At 41.6% G+C, this 18,984-nt stretch overlaps 2 protein-coding genes across 7 annotated transcripts in view; both read left to right on the plus strand.

Moving 5' to 3' along the window:
• Positions 1 to 5,525, plus strand: part of pdcd10a (programmed cell death 10a) — a 47,384-nt gene extending 41,859 nt beyond the window's left edge. For all 4 annotated transcript variants that reach the window (XM_072255398.1, XM_072255400.1, XM_072255397.1 and 1 more), the window contains exons 6-8: positions 232 to 310; positions 4,522 to 4,604; positions 5,077 to 5,525. In XM_072255398.1, the coding sequence (XP_072111499.1) occupies positions 232 to 310; positions 4,522 to 4,604; positions 5,077 to 5,158 (244 nt within the window). In that variant the 3' untranslated portion in view covers positions 5,159 to 5,525. The remainder of the gene's footprint in view (positions 1 to 231; positions 311 to 4,521; positions 4,605 to 5,076) is intronic.
• A 7,876-nt stretch (positions 5,526 to 13,401) lies between these two features.
• The window catches only part of LOC140195915 (cilia- and flagella-associated protein 337-like), a 50,918-nt gene continuing 45,335 nt past the window's right edge, over positions 13,402 to 18,984 (plus strand). For all 3 annotated transcript variants that reach the window (XM_072254584.1, XM_072254585.1, XM_072254586.1), the window contains exons 1-2: positions 13,402 to 13,466; positions 16,100 to 16,283. In XM_072254584.1, the coding sequence (XP_072110685.1) occupies positions 16,119 to 16,283 (165 nt within the window). In that variant the 5' untranslated portion in view covers positions 13,402 to 13,466; positions 16,100 to 16,118. The remainder of the gene's footprint in view (positions 13,467 to 16,099; positions 16,284 to 18,984) is intronic.

Raw genomic sequence — 18,984 nt, forward strand, 5'->3', positions numbered from 1 at the left:
GATTGGAAATTCTGCTCATGTAGGGTTCTGAGTTAACTTGTTGGGTTTAAATTTCAGGGTTTTTAAGTGACTTTTAAAATGTCCTTTCTTTTCCTCACCAATGGTAAATGTCTTCCTGACTCCTCAAATTAGATACAGATAAAAAATGCCTTTTTGTTAAAACATTTTAGTGGAATTGAAACATAAAATCCTTTAGATCTGTTGATGCCATGTGGTGATTTTTCTTTGCAGAGATATTGCCAGTGCAATAAAGGAGCTGCTCGACACTGTGAACAATGTTATCAAAAAATACCAGTACCAGAACCGCAGGGTGAGTATTAGTCTACAGGGAGCTATCAGGACAAATGTTACCAGCTTATACTGTTGTGTTTTGTTCATGCTGTCCTTGCCTTGTCATGAAACTCTTCTGGTGAAAAGTTGAATAACACATTTGTTCTAAAAAAAAAAAAAAAAAAAATGTGAAGCTGTATTGTATTATATTACCAAGTTTTATTTCAGTCTGACACCTGCACTGATAAAAGACAGAAGTATATACAATGTATATAAAATTATTTTGAACATTCAATAGAAATAATTGGGTGAACTGACAGGCAATATATTCTGATTTTACAGTGGATTCCAGTTAATTGGGACCAGTACATTTTGGTCTAATTAAGTTATCCTAATTAGCCAAAGTTTCATGGAGATAATTAAAAGGTTATAGAAAATATAAACGACAGTTTAACTGAATAACAACCAGTGTATTTAAATTAAATCAGAACAAATTATAACACTACCAATACTATTACAATGCTATAAAGTTATCAGTTCCTAATAGTTATCGACAGAGACATTTGTATGTTCATACACTCATGCTGAGTACATTAACCTATAGATTTATTCTGATAAAGGAGTGATATGTTTTGAATAATTATGGATGTAAAAGTTATGCCACATACAGTTGCAAGAAGTTTGTGAACCCTTTGCAATTACCTGATGTTCTGTATTAATTACTCATAAAATGTGGACTGATCTTCATCTCTCACAATAATAAGGAAACACAATCTGCCTAAACTAATAACATACAAACAATTGTACTTTTCATGTCTTTACTGAACACATTGCTTAATCATTCACAGTCCAGGCTGGAAAAAGTATGTGAACCCTTGTGCTTAATAACTGTTAGAACCTCCCTTTAGCAGCAATAACGTCCACCAAACGTTTCCTGTAGCTGCTGATCAGACTTGCACAATGGCAAGGAGGAATTTTAAGACCATTCTTTCATACAAAACTCAGTTGATCAGTATTTCTGGGATTCTTAGCATGAACAGCTCTCTTCAGGTCATGCCACAGCATCTCAACTGGGTTAAGATCTGAACTCCGACTTGGCCATTCTGAAGCACGGACTTTCTTTTTAAACCATTCTGTTGTTGATTTACTCGTGTTTTGGATCATTGTCTTGTTGCATCATCCAACTTCTATTAAGCTTCAGGTGACAGACTGCTACCCCGATATTCTCTAGAATGTCTTGATACAATTTTGAATTCATTGTTCCTTCAATGATTGCAAGTTATCCAGGCCCTGAAACAGGAAAGCAGCCCCAAACAATGATGCTCTTTCCAGCATGGTTCATGGTTGGGTTGAGAATTTAGTGCTGGTGTGCAGTGCCCTTTCTCCTCCAAGCATGGCAGTATACACTTTTGCCAAAAAGTTCAACTGTTGTCTCATTTGTCCACAGAACATTGTCTCAGAAGCATTGTGGAACATCCAGGTGGTCTTTTGCAAGCTTGAGATGTGCAGCAATGTATTTTTTTGGAGAGCGGTGGTTTCCTCCATGGTGTCCTTCCATGAACACCATTCTTGTTCAGTGTTTTTCTTACACTGGACAGATGGACAGAGGCTTTAGCAAGTTCTGGAGATTTCTACAGGACTTCTGTTGTTACCCTTGGGTTCTTTATCATCACATTCAGCATTGAATGTTGTCCTTCTGGTGTGATCTTTGCAGGATGCCCACTCTTAGGAAGAGCAGCAGCAGTACTGAATTCCCTCCATTTGTGGGTAATACCTCTTACTGTAGACTGAAGAACACTCAGGTCTTTAGAAATGCTTTTGTAGCCTTTTCCAGCTTCATGCATCTCTACAATTGGTCTTCTAGGGTCTTCTGAAAGCTGTTTTGATCGATGCATAGTGCATATAAACAGTCTTTCTTGAGAAGAGCAGTCTCTGTCAGTAACCTGACTTTTTGTGTCGTTTTTATAGGGCTGGGCACCTCTACAACCCACACTTCCAATCTCATCTCATTAATTGGAACACCTGACTCCAAATAGCTTTTGTAGAAGGCATTACCCCAGGGATGCACATACTTTGTTGAACCTGGACTGTGATTGTTTAAATGGTGTACTCATTATTGATGAGAAATAGTACAATTGTTTGTGTTATTAGTTTAGCAGATTGTGTTTGTCTATCATTGCGGGGTCCCCAACCTTTTTTGCACCGTGGACTGGTTTAATATTGACAATATCCTTGCAGACCAGGGGGTGGGGTTGGGTGTTAATCATGACCGGAATATAGTTGAGAAGTCAACTGTACGTCACTTGTAAGTGGCTAATACACTCAATTTTGTTTCTAAAGGGGTTTATCTAACGAATTTAATATTAAACACACAGCGCATATTTTTCTCGCATGAATATAGTGATAAGTCAATTATAACAGTGGTCCCAAACCTCTGGGCCACGGACCGACACATTGCCATGAAGAATGCAGCGGTACAGCGGTGGCCGGAACGTACCCAGCACATCTTTAAAAAAAAAAAGCCGAAATAAGCAAGCTAATTCATTAGGTGCTGCCCGACACGTAAATGCCGGCCCAGATCAGAGGCGACGCAATCGCATCTGATCTGGACGAACATGTACGTGCCGGGCGGCACCTAATTAATTAGCTTGCTTATTTAGGCTTTTGTTCTTCAAGGTGTGCTGGGTGCATTCTGGCCACCACTGTACCGCTGCATTCTTAGCAGCACAGAGGTTGGGGACCACTGAATTATAAGTCACTTATAAGTCAATAGTATCATAATATTTTAAGTAACGTTTGGATATTAAACACACAGTGCATATTTTCCTCTTATGAACATTTGAAATCATTGTAACATACCAATATCGCTGAATCAGTGGGAGCCTTGGACTTGTTTTCCTGCAACAAGACGGTCCTATTGAGGGGTGATGGGAGACAGCGATACTCGAAGGGGGTTCCTTATGTCCAGTCTATTCCGCAATTTAGTTTTCGTTGTATTCATCACAGAAAACACCGCTTCGCAGCAATATGATGTTGGAAATGGAAGCAACGTTTTCAGTGCTTTCATGGCCATCTCAGGGTATTCAGCCTTGACTTTGATCCGGAAAGCCGGCAGGGATGTTATATCAAACATACTTCTCAGCCCACCGTCATTTGCAAGCTCAAGGAGTTGATCTTTTCCCCGCGCTGACGTGGAAGATTCACCGGAAACATTCACAAATCGGTCACGGACCCATTCCTTTGCACGTCTTGGGTCACTGATGACCTCGTGTGTGTTAAAGTTCAACAGTGGGCATGACAGGGAATAAGGAAAGGTGCAGCTGACTCATATCGTTTCCTCACGGCTCGCGGCCCGGTCGCACATGCTTTGCGGCCCGGTGGTTGGGGACCACTGTATTATTGTGACTCAGATGAAGATTAAACCACATTTTGAGTAATTCAGAAATCCAGGTAACTGCAAAAGGTTCACAGATTTTTCCTTTCAACTGTTAATCAGTGATATTTAAAGTGATGCTTATCATGTTAAAGATTGGGAAGTATATAGCACTCTAGAATGCTGAAAGATCATGTATTTCAAAATACATTGAATTTCCTTGTGAAAAAGTGTGAGGTATGAACATTTTGTTTATAACCTGACCTTTCCTTAACAGTTCCTTTACCATGTCAGACCCCCAAAAGGAAGCAGTGATACAAGTGCAATTAGATGCATGATAGAGTAAGTCAAGTATTGTACTGAAAGAACTGGCATTCTTGAGCTCCATTAGACACCTGTTGGAATATTTTCTGGGTGTTAACACACTTGTTGTAATTGACTTTTAGCATTTTATATTCTAAGTTGAGGGTGCCCTGGTAATACTGCAATTAGCACAACACTAGAGCAGCTCAGGGCTTTTTGGAGTTCAATTCTGGTGCCCATTTTGTAAGGAGTCTCTGTACATCTCCCTGTGGAATACATGGGTTTTCTCTGGGTCCTCCAATTTCGTCCCACAGTCCAAAGACATACCGGGTAGGTTAATTGGTTTTTGTAATTTGTTGCATGTTAAGGTTAGTCAGGTCTGTTGGGGGTTGCTGGGGAGGCGCGGCTTGAAGGGCCTATTCTGCACTGTATTGCTAAATAAATAAATAGTGTTTCAAATGTTAATTATTGAAAATTTAGTAAACATTTAAGGATCAAACTGTTCTTAAGCTTCTCAACAATTGTGCAGGTCTGAAATTATTTTTTATGCAAGTTCAAAATTTTATTGCTTTTAGGCACTTGAACACCAAAAGAAGGAATTTGTCAAATACTCCAAAAGCTTCAGTGATACTTTAAAAACCTACTTCAAAGATGGAAAGTGAGTATTTCAATTTAAAAGAAACTGTTTATATTCATTCTATGGGAAATATTTGTCTTAAAAAGTTTTGGCATTGTTAATGTGTTTTAGTATGCCATTAATACTAAGGTTAACTAGAAAATTTGGTAAAATTGCAGAAATAGCCCTCTGCTTCCTATTTCTCCATGCAAATATTGTAAGCTTGTTTTATTTTTTAAAAAAATGACATTGAAACTAAACATCTTGTATGGCCTGAGATTAAACAATGGTGTTTTTTTTATATTATGATATTCTGTATGTGATTCTTCACTTGGAAATGTGTCCAGGTTTTACTTGTTCATATTTCTAATTGTGCAGTGACCAGTCACTATATTGTAATTTTTTTTTAAATACACGATTTCAAAATATTTTTGTGTAATTAGAGTTGTGATTTTAAAAATTGTTTTGAAATTCTATATTAGACAATTAAAATATGCTTTTGTCTTTTAAACAGGGCACTCAATGTATTCATGAGCGCCAACCGGCTAATCCACCAAACTAACTTGATACTGCAGACATTCAAAACTGTTGCTTAGGAGCTGCATTTGTGAAGCTTTTTAATGTTCAACCTTCAAAGGTTGACCTTTATGTAAATTTAAATAGTCAGAACTGTATAAATTAAAACATCTATTTCAAGACTTGAAGGTGTTGAATAAAATAATTGTCAACTTGCACCATATTTTTGTAAACATTGTAGCTATTCATGATTTCTCAGTAAGAAATATTGCATAACTTTTGCTATAGTATTCAATGAAGCCAAAAGAATTTGCGCCTTAACATATCGTAATGTAACATTCCTTTGTGTAAATATTGGTGTTCTGTTTCTGAAGTTAACTTGCTGGCAAAGAGACAAGTTATGTATTTAACATGATTAGTGGCAAATAAATCTGAAATTGTAAATTGTCTTTGTCTGAGCTGCAAATACAGAATAGGGATGGGTGGGAAAGCTAAATACGATGCAGGGGACTTTGTTATACCTAACAGTTTGCACATATTGTACAAATGTTTGTTTAACATTAGTTCATCAAGGAGTTTTTATTTATAAGTCACTTCACTGCTGTGATTATCAGGGTGAGCCATAATTTAAAAGTAGAAGCAGCAAGTCTGGAGTACTCAGTTGGTTAAATGTGAGCTGATTTGCTTAAAAAATTGCTTGTATGAAATTACTCACCCAGATTTGACACATGGATGCATATAAACCTCTGTTTTACCAGCTTCAGTTTTTTGGCTGTAAAAAGAGTAAATTTTAATTAAGATTATTTCTCGGGTTGGGGGGGGAGATAAATTGACAATTATAGTCCATGGCAACACACACAAAATGTTGGAGGAACTCAGCGGGTCAGGCAGCACCTACGAAAATGAATAAGCTGTTGACATTTCAGACTGAGACCCTTCAGGACAGGAAAGGAAGGGGGAAGACGCCAGAATAAAAAGGTGGGGGGAGGGGAAGGAGTACAAGATTAGAAAGCGATAGGTAAAGCTAGGCTGGTGGGAAAGGTGAAGGTCTGGAGGAGGAGGAATCTGATAGAGTGGACCATGGGAGGAGCAGTAGGGGGAGGTGAGTAGTAGCTGAGAAGAGTTAAGAAGCCAGAGTGAGGAGTCGAAGGGAAGGGGGGGAAAGAAAAACAAATCCAGAATTAATATTCATGCCATCAGTGTGGAGGCTATCTAGATCGAATATCCACCCTGGAAAAAGCCCTGTATGAGTCTCCACATCCAACACATTCTCTGCTGCTTTGTTATCTTCAATGGGATCCTACCACTGACACATCTTTACATTCCCCCCACTTTCCTCTTTCTGCAAGGATTGCTCCTTTCATGATTCCCTTGTCCATTTTCCCTCCCCACTAATTTCTCTCTTAGCACGTATCCCTGCAAGCAACAGTAATGCTACATCTGCCCATTTACCTCTTCCCTCACCTCCATCCAAGAGCCCTAAACAGTCCTTCCAGCTGAGGCAACACTTCACTTGCAAATTTGTTTGGATCATCAATTGTATCCTGTACTCCTGATGCATTGCTGAGACCCAATGTAAATCGGAGGAGCACGTTGTTGAGTACCTCCACTCCATTAGCCAAAAGTGCAATTTCCGAGTGGCCAACCATTTTCATTCCTATCCCTGTTCCCATTTCAACAGGTGGTCCATGGCCTCCTCTTCTGCCACAATGAGGCCATTCTCAGGATGGAGAAGCAACACTTCATATTCAGTCTAGGCAGCCTCCAACCTGATGGCATGAACATCAATTTATTCTGGTATTTTTTTTTTCTCTTTCTTTTTCTTTTCCTTCCCCTCTTCCCCATTCTGGCCTTTTTCCTCTTATTTGCCTATCACCTCCCCCTGATGCCCCTCCTTCCCTTTCACCCATACAAGGTCAACTCCTATTAGGTTCCTCCTCCAGTCCTTTAGCTTTCCCACTCACATAGCTTTGCCTATCACCTTCTAGCTTGTCCTATTTTTTAAAAAAAATTTTTGGTGTCTTCCCTCTTTTCAGTCCTGAAGGGGGAGTCTCAGTCTGAAACATGCCTGTTTATTCATTTCTGTAGATGCTGCCTGATCTGCTGAGTTCCTCCAGCATTTTGTGTGTGTTGCTCTGGATTTCCAGCAGCTGCAGAATCTCTTGTGTTTAGTCTTGGCAGGGTTTCTCAACTGGGGTTCCATGAGAGATCATGATTTAAAAAAACATTATTTATTGAACTCCATGTGATGCGTGATACTACTGGTGGCAGTGGTGGGCAGTGACCGAGCAGCCCCATGAGCAATCTCTTTAGAGGTCTCTCAGCACAGTATGGCAGTGCACAGTAGGAGGATGTTTATTCTCAGTTTTTGATGTGAGATAGGAGAGGCTGTTGATAATTGTTCAGTACTGTATTGCACGGTGGGAAGGAGAGTAAACTGATGAGCATGAAGTGCATTTTTATAATGAATGCTACTTACCAATGGGTTTTACATGGACTGGTAATCCAAGTTGGCCTATTCGATTGTGCCTAGTCTGTGGCAAACAACTTACAAATGCAGCAATGGCTCCAACAAAATTGAAAAGACACAACTACAAATCACAGCAATATGGTATGTAAAAGTGCTGATAATTTTAAACAACTTTTGGAATCTCAAAACACAGTAAAGCTTTTGTTAATAAAGTCACAGTCAGTAAAAGGTTAAGTTATTTAGTAGAACTTACTACCTAGAAAAGGAAAAGACACACAGTAGGTGAGAACCTAATAATACCAGCATGTAAAATTCTCATGGTTAAAATGTTAGGACAAGATGTACAAGAAATTGAAAAGGTTTCACTCTCAAACAGTACAATAAGTCATCATACTGATGATGTGTCACATGATGCTGAAGAGGTTTAGCAGGATAAACTGGGGGGAAAGAACAGCTTCTCTCTCCAGGTTGATGAGTCAGCAGATTCCACCAATAAGTGTCATGTTGTAGCATTTGTAAGATTTGTAAATGATTGCAAAATTCAAGAGAACTTTTTCTGTTGTAAGGAGCTATCCAAAACAGGTAAAGGCCAAGAGTTATATATTTAATGTTTTGTCTTCATATCTGGAAATGGTCTGTTTTGGAAGAAATGAACTGATCTGTACTGATGGTGCCCCATCAATGGTTGGCTCCATGACAGGCTTTGTTTCTACTGTAAAAAAAGAAAATCCTGATGTCACAACACTTCACAGAGAGGTATTGATGTCAAAAACTCTTGGAGATGAAATGAAAAAAACTTCTGGATGATGCTACAGAAATGGTTAACTTTATTAAACAAGACCAGTTCACTTGAGAATGTTTAAAGAACTGTGTGAAAACCTGGACAAAGAGCATACCAATCTCCTGCTACAACACTGAAAGGGGAATTTCAGGAGTACTTTCAAGAAAATGCAGGCCACATTGCAGAATGTTTTGAAGATGAGCTGCAGATATAATAATTTTACGCAGGAGCTCCCTGAGACCTGAAAATTATTTCAAGGGTTCCTGCAGGTCAAAAAGGTTAAGAAAGGAGGGTTCATAATGCCATCTTCTTAACACTGGGTAATTGCTTTTCAGAGCACTTGCATTCAATCCACAGGAGTGACAGAGCTATCGATTACTTGCCATTTAATTTTCCATCCTACTCCCCCTGACCAGTCAAGGCCCAAGACAAGTGAAAGGAACAACTCACCCCGGCAGGCACGGACGTCCCCAGACCGCGATTTCTGTTGCCAACCTCAACGGTTCTAACAATCCCGAGCAGATTCAGAACCCGGACTCCACCGCCATCAATGCGGATTCCATCGACTCGGACACTTTCAAAGTGCACATCGCGCTTCCTCCAACTCCGACTCCACCCTGGACCTTGACTGACAGCCCCTCCAGGCCGGGGCTTTACTTGCTGTTGGTTTCCACTTTCCCCACCACCACTAAAATCCCACGTCACTCTGGTCTCACCGTCAGCTCTTGGGTCCTTGGAGACTCCATCTTCTTCCCACCCCACCTTCCCTGCAACCCCCAACCCTCTTCCCCCTCCCCCTGATTCCCTTCTCATCCGCGCCGGATCTTCAATATTCCCTCTGACCTTCCCCTCTCTGACGCAGGACGTTCTGTTCTCAGTAAAGGTTCTCACCTCTATAACCGTGCGCCCACGCCATAGCGAGTTACGCGCCCGCCACAATGCTGAGCTCTTCTTCCGCCGACTTCTTATGCAAGGTCTCTCCTGCCCGCACGAATAACCCTTCGCCCGTCTTCAGCCCTCCTCTTCTTGTACACCCGCTGTAGTCTTTTCATTGCTAATTGTCGACATCAACCACTTGACATTACCGCTCCTCCAATTCCAACCTCACTCCTTCCGAACGCACTGCTCTCTACTCTCTCCGCACTAATCCTAAACTCACCATCAAACCTGCAGATAGTGCGGTGCTGTAGTAGTCTGCCGGACTGATCTATGCCTTGCTGAGGCCCAGCGCCAACTCTCAGACACCTCATCTTACTTACCCCTTGAACAGGACCCCACAAGGAGCACCCTTTGTCACCCGCACCATCATGGACCTTATTAACACTGGGGATCTCCCATCCATTGCCAGCAACCTCATTGTTCTCTTACCCCGCACCTCCTGTTTCTACCTTCTACCCAAGATCCACAAACCTACCTGTCCAGGTAGACCCATTGTTTCTGCTTGTTCCTGCCCACCAAATTTATATCTGCATACCTCGACTCTGTTGTATTCGCCTCCCCCCCCCCCCTACACACACACACCCATCAGTCCCTTCCTACATCCGCAACACTTCATATGCTCAGGATCTTTCCAATGATCTCAAGTTCCCTGGCCTCAGTCATCTCATTTACACAATGGACATCGATGCCTCCATCCCACAGCAGGAGGGCCTTAAAACTCCCCACTTCTCTCTAGATATCAGACTCAACCTATTCCCTTCCACCATCACTCTGCTCTGTCTGGTGGAACTGGTCCTCACTCTCAAAAACATTCTCCTTCAGCTCCTTCCATTTCCTCCAAACCAAAGGTGAAGCCATGGGCACCTGCATGAGCCCTAGCTTTGCCTGGCCTTTTGGCTATGTGGAAAAGTCTGTTCCAAGCCTACACTGGTATCAGTCCTCAACCTTTCCTATGTTACATCGATGACTGCATTGGGGCTGCCTCCTGCACACATGCAGAGCTTGTCAATTACATCAACTTTGCCTCCAACTTCTACCCTACCATCAAATTTACCTGGTCCATTTCCAAAATCTCCCTCCTCTTTCTCGATTTTTCTCTCTGGAGACATTTTATTTATTTACTTATATCTTTTATAAACCCATTGATTCTCACAGCTACCTGGACCATACAACTTCCCACCCTGTCACTTATAAAAATGCCACCTCCTTCTCTTAGTTCCTCCGTCAATGCCACATCTGCTCTCAGGATGAGGCTTTTCATTCCAGAACTAATGAAATGTCCTCCTTCTTCAAAGAAAGTGGCTTTCCTTCCTCCACTGTCAATAATGCCCTCACCACATCTCTTCCATTTTGTGCATGTCTGCACTCACCTGATCCTCCCGTCAACCCACCAGGGATAGAGTTCCTATTGTCCTCACCAACCACCTGAGTAGCCTCCGCGTCCAGCATATATTTCTCTGTAATTTCTGCAATCTCCAATGGAATCCCAGCACCACCACACATATCTTTCCCTCAATACCCCACCCCCAACTTTCCGCTTTCCCCAGAGATCGCTCCCTACACGACTCCCTCGTAATACCTACCCTTGCAAGGGATCAAGTGCCATACCTGTCCATACATCTCCTCCCTCACAACCATTCAGGGCCCCAAACAGTCCTTTCGAGTGAGGCAACACTTCATCTTTGAGCCTGCTGGGGTCATCTACTGTATCTGGTGGTCTCAGTATGGCCTCCTGTATATCGGGTGAGGCCCGATGTAGATTGGAAACCGCTTCGCCAAGCTCCTATGCTCTGTCCGCCAGAAAAAGTAGGATCTCCCGGTGGCCACCCACTTCAATTCTACTTCCAATTCCCATTCCAACATGTCAGTCCATGGTCTCCTCTACTGTCATGATGAGGCAACACTCAGGCTGGAGGAGCAACATCTTATATCCCATCTGCATAGCCTCCAAACTGATGACATGAACATCGATTTGTCGAACTTCCGGTAATTGCCCCCCTCCCCCACCAATCCCATTCCCGTTTCCCTCACCTTATCTCCTCACCTACCCATCACCTCCCTCTGGCGCTCCTCCCCCTTCCCTTTCTTCCATGGTGTTCTCCCTTCTCCTACCAGTTTCCTCCTTCTCCACCCCTTGATCTCTTTCACCTATCTCTTTACTTCACCCTTCCCCCCCAGTTTCAACTATCACCTACGACCTTGTACTTCTTCCTCCCCACCCAACCTTCTTGTTCTAACTTCTCATCTCTTTTTCTCCAGTCCTGATGACGTGTCTCGGCTGGAAACTTCGACTGGTTACACTTTTCCATAGACACTGCCTGACTTGCTGAGTTTCTCTAGCATTTTGTGTGTGTTGCTTGAATTTCCAGCATCTGCAGATTCTCTCATCTTTGAATAACTCAGCTGTCTCAGCCTGTTACAAACTCTGGACTCCACGCTCTGATGGAGCTTTGTCTGCTCCAACTCATCATTCTGCTATTGCTGCCAGTTTTTCTCTCCGTTAGTGCAGTCTGATCTGCTGGGCATCGCAGTATCTGCTATTAGCAATAAAATATAGACAAAGGAGTTTAACCATGTAAGCTTATTGCAAATATTCTCTTCCCCTTTCTTATCCCCCACTGCTTCATTCCAATATGTCATTAACTTTTTTCTTCTCTGTTCTTTCACATTGCCTTTGACCTGAAGAGTTAACTGGATATCTTTCCACAGGCACTGCCTGACCTACTCAGACTTTCAGGATTTGTTTTTATTTCGGGATCTACAGTGTTTGCGTTTGATATCTCCTTAGCTAGCAATGAGAGAGTGGGTAACCTAATATATGAAGTGTCCCAGTTCTCGTGTAGGTCCTCCCTCATGCGGTTAAATAAGGAGATCCAGGATTTTGACCCGGTGATGAAGGACTAGCAAGCTCAGAAGTGTTGTCTATGGAGGATCTTTCTTTAGGCACTTGCTGTGCTTGCTAAGCTGCTGAGGGGTGTATGGGGTGTCAGGGAGGGGGTAGCACGTCTGGTGGGGGAACATGTTGCGTCCTTTTCAAGGCAGTTAGTCCGCCTTTGGTCCCCACCTGGAACTCAGCTCTCACCTATGGCTCCTCGTAGCTTTTTGCATGCGACAGCGGCCACACCCCGGCAACGGCTTCGACGAGCCGGCTAACCCAGGTGAGGGTGGCCAATGGGTATCAAATAGTCGACAGACTCCGGTGAATTGAGCGGACGAGACCAATGGAAGGTCCAACGGTCAAGAAGGCGGTCTCTGCAAGCGTCATGGAACATGTAGAGCGCAACAAGACACAAAAGACATCCTGGTCATCCACTGCGCCTAGTCCCAACTCCAGCCGTCTCGACTCTGTCTTGCCACTGGATCCAGATGGGAATTGGGAAGAGAGAGTGAGGCTGACGCTACGCAACTCTCCCTCACTTAAATCCAAATCATGCGCTAGTCTCGACACCAATGGTGTCGAGATCTTCATTGACGACGATGATGGACGAACAACATGAGATGCTGATATGGTGCAGAAGCCTGGCTTCCTTGCAAATGTGTTCTCTGAAGATGTTAATCTTTGTACCAGTGATTTCAGTCCTAGATAGGTGAAGCTTCTGAAGAATAATAATTCCTTAAACTACAGTAAGTACATTGTTTTCAGTATGTATACTGGAATATAGGGTATACTGTAGGTGCAGCACAGATCAGCTGTCCACAGTTCTGATGTAGGGTTTCAATCCATCCACAGTTCCCATTCTCCTACAGATGCTGCTCAGCCGCTGAGTTCTATTTTCTTGCTCCAGATTCCAGCCTCAGCCCTCTCTTGTGTCTCCATCTGAAGTCATTTTCTATACTTAATTTCCCACTGCGCCACCATATTATGTATGGTATTGTGCGGTGGATCCAAATGCGCTAAATTGGCTACAGACCTTCGCCATTACTGTCTCCTCTGACTTCAGCAGGTGGCGTGGAGGGGGGTGAGGCGGGTAAATACTAGGATGGAGCTGGGAACTATGTATACACAGCTCTTATTTCAGACAAACGATTTTTTTTCCCGCCCCGCTCTGTGATTGACGGAGCTCGTGGCTGAAGCGACGGTCCGTTGCTCGGTTACTGTAGACACAAAAGGTAAAGTTAGTAAGAGCCGAACGCAGTGCGCGCCTGACCAGTTTCCAACTTCCTGACTGCAGTGTTTTAACTGGGCGAAAAGGCTCTGGCAAGTATATTTTTAATGTTTCTAGACTTGTTGCTAATCTATGATTGGGGCGTGATTCAACTCCTCTTTTCAAACAATATTGATAAACGTTTTTTTTAAGCTTAGGTAAATGAGAGTGTTGATTTTTTTCCTGCGCATTTGCAGGTATTGTGGGGTCGACCCAGAACTTGGCATTTTTGTTCGTAGTTTAGCGGCTCATTCTTCACCGCGTGCTTCATGTGATTTATGTATACCTTAGCCTTGCATTTGGAAATGAGGATCTATTGGAATTGTTTGGTGGGTCGAATATGTCGGGCGGACCTGAGACTAAAGGAGATGAGAAACAGATTTAATTGTTACCTGATGAGTAGGAGGAGGCTTGCCTAACTAGACCTTCTAAACTAGGGTGTATGAGGTGTCCAGGGAGGGGTAACACCGCTGGTGAAGGAGGCTTATCCTGTCCTTTATGGGTCAGCTCAGCTTACTCACCTTTGGTCCCCATCGGACACTCAACCCTCACCTGTGGCTCCAAGTAACTGTTTGCATGTGGTAGCAGCCACATCCCGGTACTGTACACCGCTTGGACAGGCGGGCTAGACCAGGGGAGATAAGGGAATGCCTGTCCCAGCATGAGAAGGCAGCTCCGGCGGACTGGGCAGCTGAGATCTGCAGGGAGATCCAGCCGCCAGGAAGGTGGTACTGCAGCGCTTCGTGGAGAGCGAAGAGCAGGACAAGGAACAGAAGACGTCATGGTCAACCACAGCTACCAAGGAAGACCCCAGTTTGTGACGCTTGTTCGTACCACAGGACCCGGATTTCTGAGGCTGAGAGAATTGAACTGCCCAGTACAACGGCTTTTCCACTTTAAAGACTCTCCCGCACAGGTTTTCTGTCATCGTCGGAGACAATGGGCAACCACCAAGCTAGATCATTTGTTTAAGTAATGCATGAAAGTAACGGTTTGTTGAGTTCTGAAAATCACATTTTATAGATGTATTTCTGTTGTTCCTTAAAGTCATCATAACGTTAAAATTATATAATTTCCTCAAAAGAAGATCTTTGTTTTCTTCAAATTTGTGTTCAGCCCTATGTAGTGTAGTATTAATACATTTACTATATTTTTGTGGGCACGTGGCCAAGTGGTTAAGGCATTGGACTAGCGACCTGAAGGTCGTGAGTTCGAGCCCCAGCAGAGGCAACGTGTTGTGTCCTTCAGCAAGGCATTTAATCACACATTACTCTGCGAGGACACTGTTGCCAAGCTGTATGGGTCCTAATGCTCTTCCCTTGGACAACATCAGTGTCGTGGAGAGGGGAGACTTGCAGCATGGGCAACTGCCTGTCTTCCATATAACCTTGCCCAGGCCTGCGCCCTGGAGAGTGAAGACTTTCCAGGTGCAGATCCATGGTCTTGCAAGACTAACGATGCCCTCTCACTATATTTTTGTTTAAGTTTTTTTTCCTGAGGTCAGACAAGTATGAGCTTGAACATGAGTGGGTGGAGTGAAGTATAAAGTTACTTTGTTTCCTGCTTTTGGCTGTTAACATAGGGGGTGACAGTAAAATAGTGTAAACTGTGATTGCAGACTGCTTCCAGTTTGATTATATTCAGCAGTATATTCCAATGTGTGACCATGCAAGTAATGTGCACATTTGAAAGTAGACTGCATTCAGGAAAAGGTGATGATTGATACAATCCTCAAGGAGAGTGGAAACAGACAGCCAAATCCACCCAGGAGCACAGTGTTTGTAACTGCCAGCCACATTCCTATGTATTCAAGTTTACTTCAAATGGTTTCTGTGTGTTATGATCTTAATTCCAGTATAACAATAACAAAACTTTCATTTTGATAATCAGCAATAATCTCTAGCTGCACATTTTAAGGAGATGGAACATTCTGGATAGTTGCTCAGAATGGGAAAAAAAATAGCTTTATGAACCCTATTTTCTTCCATCTCGTTCAGAATGACTGTCAGTTAACATAGGTCATATTTCTCCTTTGTCCCTGAGAAGCAAACTGTAAAATCTCAAGGAATGGACATGGGTGATAGTATATTGACTTGAAATGCCATAATTTGGGACTCAGCAAGACATCAGGTAAACCAAACAGATGTTTGCAAGTAGAAATAGAAGTGCTTCTTCACCTTGCTAAAGGTAAGTCCATTGTTGATGTGTTTAAATCAGAAAGTGCAGGTTGTTTACTGGTGGCAGCAACATGATCATCTGTGCATAGGTTCCAGTTATTTATATTCATTCTAGGCTTTAAACAAGAGGTCAGAGAGATTTTACTAGCTCTCATAATCTTTTTACCTGTTAAACATGCCCACTGATGGTCGGCCCTCTTACAACACAGCCTGAATAACTAACTGCTAGCTTCAATAAATTACATTTGCACACTGCTGTGAACATCGACTCTTGCCACAACAAAAGCTTATGAATAAGTATCCAATTTGAATTGGGTGTTGTATGGAAACTGCCTGCAGGCCACAAATTTAAATAATTAAGTGTCAAAGCTGAAACTCTATGCCAAAACTGTTTTTATGTATTCTTAAGTAAAATCTGGCAAAATTTTATAATAAATCTTCAGTCACAGTCACAAATGTATTTCATGAGGGTAAACTGCTGGCTGCTTTTTTTGTTCGATTGTTGACAGACCTTAGAGCATTTGAAGAATGTCAATTCAGTTACTGGTAGAGCCTGAAAAAGTGGAAAATGTACATGAATTCAAAACACTTGAACCAAATCCAAATGAAATGGAAATGTCAAAAAAAGCTCCAGATAAACTAGAAAACCAGCTCACTGTCGAAGATATAATGAAGTTACAGGATGTATTCATGGTAGGTTTTTATGCAAGCTCTTCGTCATTTGAGGTAAATAATCATGTTGATAACAAGGCAGAATTGAATATTTTATGGTTATATTCTTGCAAAAAAATAATGCTATACTCAGTCATTTATATTTGCACGATGCAAACTGGATAAAAGAGATTGAAGAAAGTGAGAAAGAGATTGGAGAGGGAGTTTAGAGGTATGTGGAATACCACAGGACCTGTCACTGATGTTTGGAGAGTAAAAGAAAATGATGCAGAAAAGACCAGAATTAGAGGATTAGGCATTTGAAGGTTGAAGAGCTGTAAGAGATAATGGGAGTTAGGTGAAAATAAATTTTAATATCACATTTGATCTGCTGTAATGGAGAGCCAATCATAGAAACATGGTTCTTTAAATATATTTCTCAAATCTGAGAATTCTACCTCCATTGTGTTTCTGATAATGAATTCTTCACAAAGACTAACCCTGAGCTGATAAATAGGTCATTTTAAGACCCCTCTAGGTTTTCTAGCAATTGCCTAAAATCTATTGACTTCCCTACTTAGGGGAATTGTTTCATTGCCACTATCTTTACATGCTCTCATGAGGAAGGCTAGGTAGTTAGCTTATGCAGTACATCATTTTGAATATTAAACTGATGGAACATAAATGACATGAATTTGGTAAGAACTTTGTTAGCATAATTAAGGCTGGAGGTAAAAGATGCCCAATGATGTATATAGTAGCAGTGGGATATGAGTGACATGAAAATCAGAAATGATAGAGAATGCAAGTGATGTGTAACTCTCGACAGGTCAGACTGGACACCAAGGTGTGTTCAGCCTGAAACGATGGTTAGAGGAGTTCATTAGGAGGAATAAAAACATTAGCTGAGGGAAGTAATAATTTATTCTGTGCAAATTCAAAGGAACACTCCGACAGCTTGAAGGTAGTTAAGATTTGGTAGATTGGTAAAGTCTACTAGTGGTAAAGTTACTGTTATGCATTGATTGGAAGATAAGGTTTCAAATGGGTGTGATACAGTGGAAAACAGAACAGGAACAAGGATAGACCCTTGTAAGGGCAGAGGTTTTTTAAAGAAGGAACTGGAAGAGGATGATTTCAATGCTGTAGAAAAGGCTGAGGATGGTTACTGCAACACAGTCACAGAGTTGTCATTCATAATTTAACTTCGTGGGTTGGAAATTGATTGGATTTTTATTATAGCATCTTTATTTTCTCGATGTATTTTATTATGTGGCCTTGATATATATTTCTATTGTCCTTTGTCTCCAGGTAGTGCCCAAATGTAGAAAAAACTGATAGTATGTTCATAGTTCAAAAACTTCAATTATTTACTTCTATTCTAAAGAAAAGCTACTTTAAAACCAGACTTGGAACCAGTCAACTTATTTTAGATTCATCTTAATATTGAATATCTATTACGTATATGTATTCTACTCTATTATATATTGAATATCTATTAGATAGATGTACTCTACTCTATTATATATTGAAAGACCTGGATAGAGTGGAGAGTCTAGGACCAGAAGGGACCCCCTCAGAATAGATGGATGTCCCTTTAGAACAGAAATGAGGAGGAATTTCTTTAGACTGAGGGTTGGTAAATTTTTGGAAATCATTGCCACAGATAGCTGTGGAGGACAAGTCATTTGGGATGTTTAAAGCAGAGGTTGAAAGGTTCTTGATTAGTAAGGGTGTCAAAAGTTACAGAGAGGAGACAGAATAGGATTGATACAGAATAATAAGTCCACCATCATTGAATGGCAGAACACACTTATTGGTCTGAATGGCCTAATTCTGCTCCTATGTCTTATGGATTCAAGAGATTAAACTCCATTCAAGCCAGATTTTTACAATTCAAATATTAATTTGATTAATATACAGACTTCAGGAATTAATGCAAAAATCCCTGAAACATTTGTTGTATACTGTTAAATATTGCAACCAACCTGCAGCTGTCATCAGTATGCACAATTGATAGGAATGTCATTTATTTGTGGTGAATGAGTTAGAACCAGATCTTCCAATTTTCCTTGAAATCTGTTGTTGGCTGGGTCTGGAGGACCTGAGTTATAAGGAGAGATTAGATAGGTTGTGACTTTATTCTGAAGAACATTGAAGATTGAGAGAAGATTTGATAGAAGTATACAAAATTATGAGGGGTATAGATAGGATTAATGCAAGCAGGTTTTTTTTCACTGAAGTTGGGTCGGACTGCAACCAGAGGTCATGGGTTAAGGGTGAAAGGTGAAAAGTTTAAGGGGAACATGAAGGGAAACTTCTTCTCTCAGAGGGTTGTGAGTGTGGAATGAGCTGCCAGCACAAATGGTGCATGCAAGCTTGATTTCATTGTTTAGGAGAAGTTTGAATATGAACATAGCTGGTAGGGGAATGGGAGAAGGCAGTTTAAATGGTTTTGGCATGGACTAGATGGGCCAAAGGGCCTGTTTCTGTGCTGTACTTCTCTACGACTCTATCTATGACTTTATATATTGCCTTTTCAGGTAAATGGGAATTATGGTTATCATCTTTCTGGATGAATGGGTATCCAATAATTAAGGCTTTGTTATTAGCAGAGTTAGATCATGAATAATTGGCATAAATAAAATGTGCCACTCATATCTACCAATCTCCAGTAGGTTATACCAAGCTGGCACAGTTGCTCATAAAACCACCAAATTGAAAGAAAGGATCAAGCATAGTG

The sequence above is a fragment of the Mobula birostris genome, chromosome 4, assembly GCF_030028105.1.
Source record: "Mobula birostris isolate sMobBir1 chromosome 4, sMobBir1.hap1, whole genome shotgun sequence".
NCBI lineage: Eukaryota > Metazoa > Chordata > Chondrichthyes > Myliobatiformes > Myliobatidae > Mobula > Mobula birostris.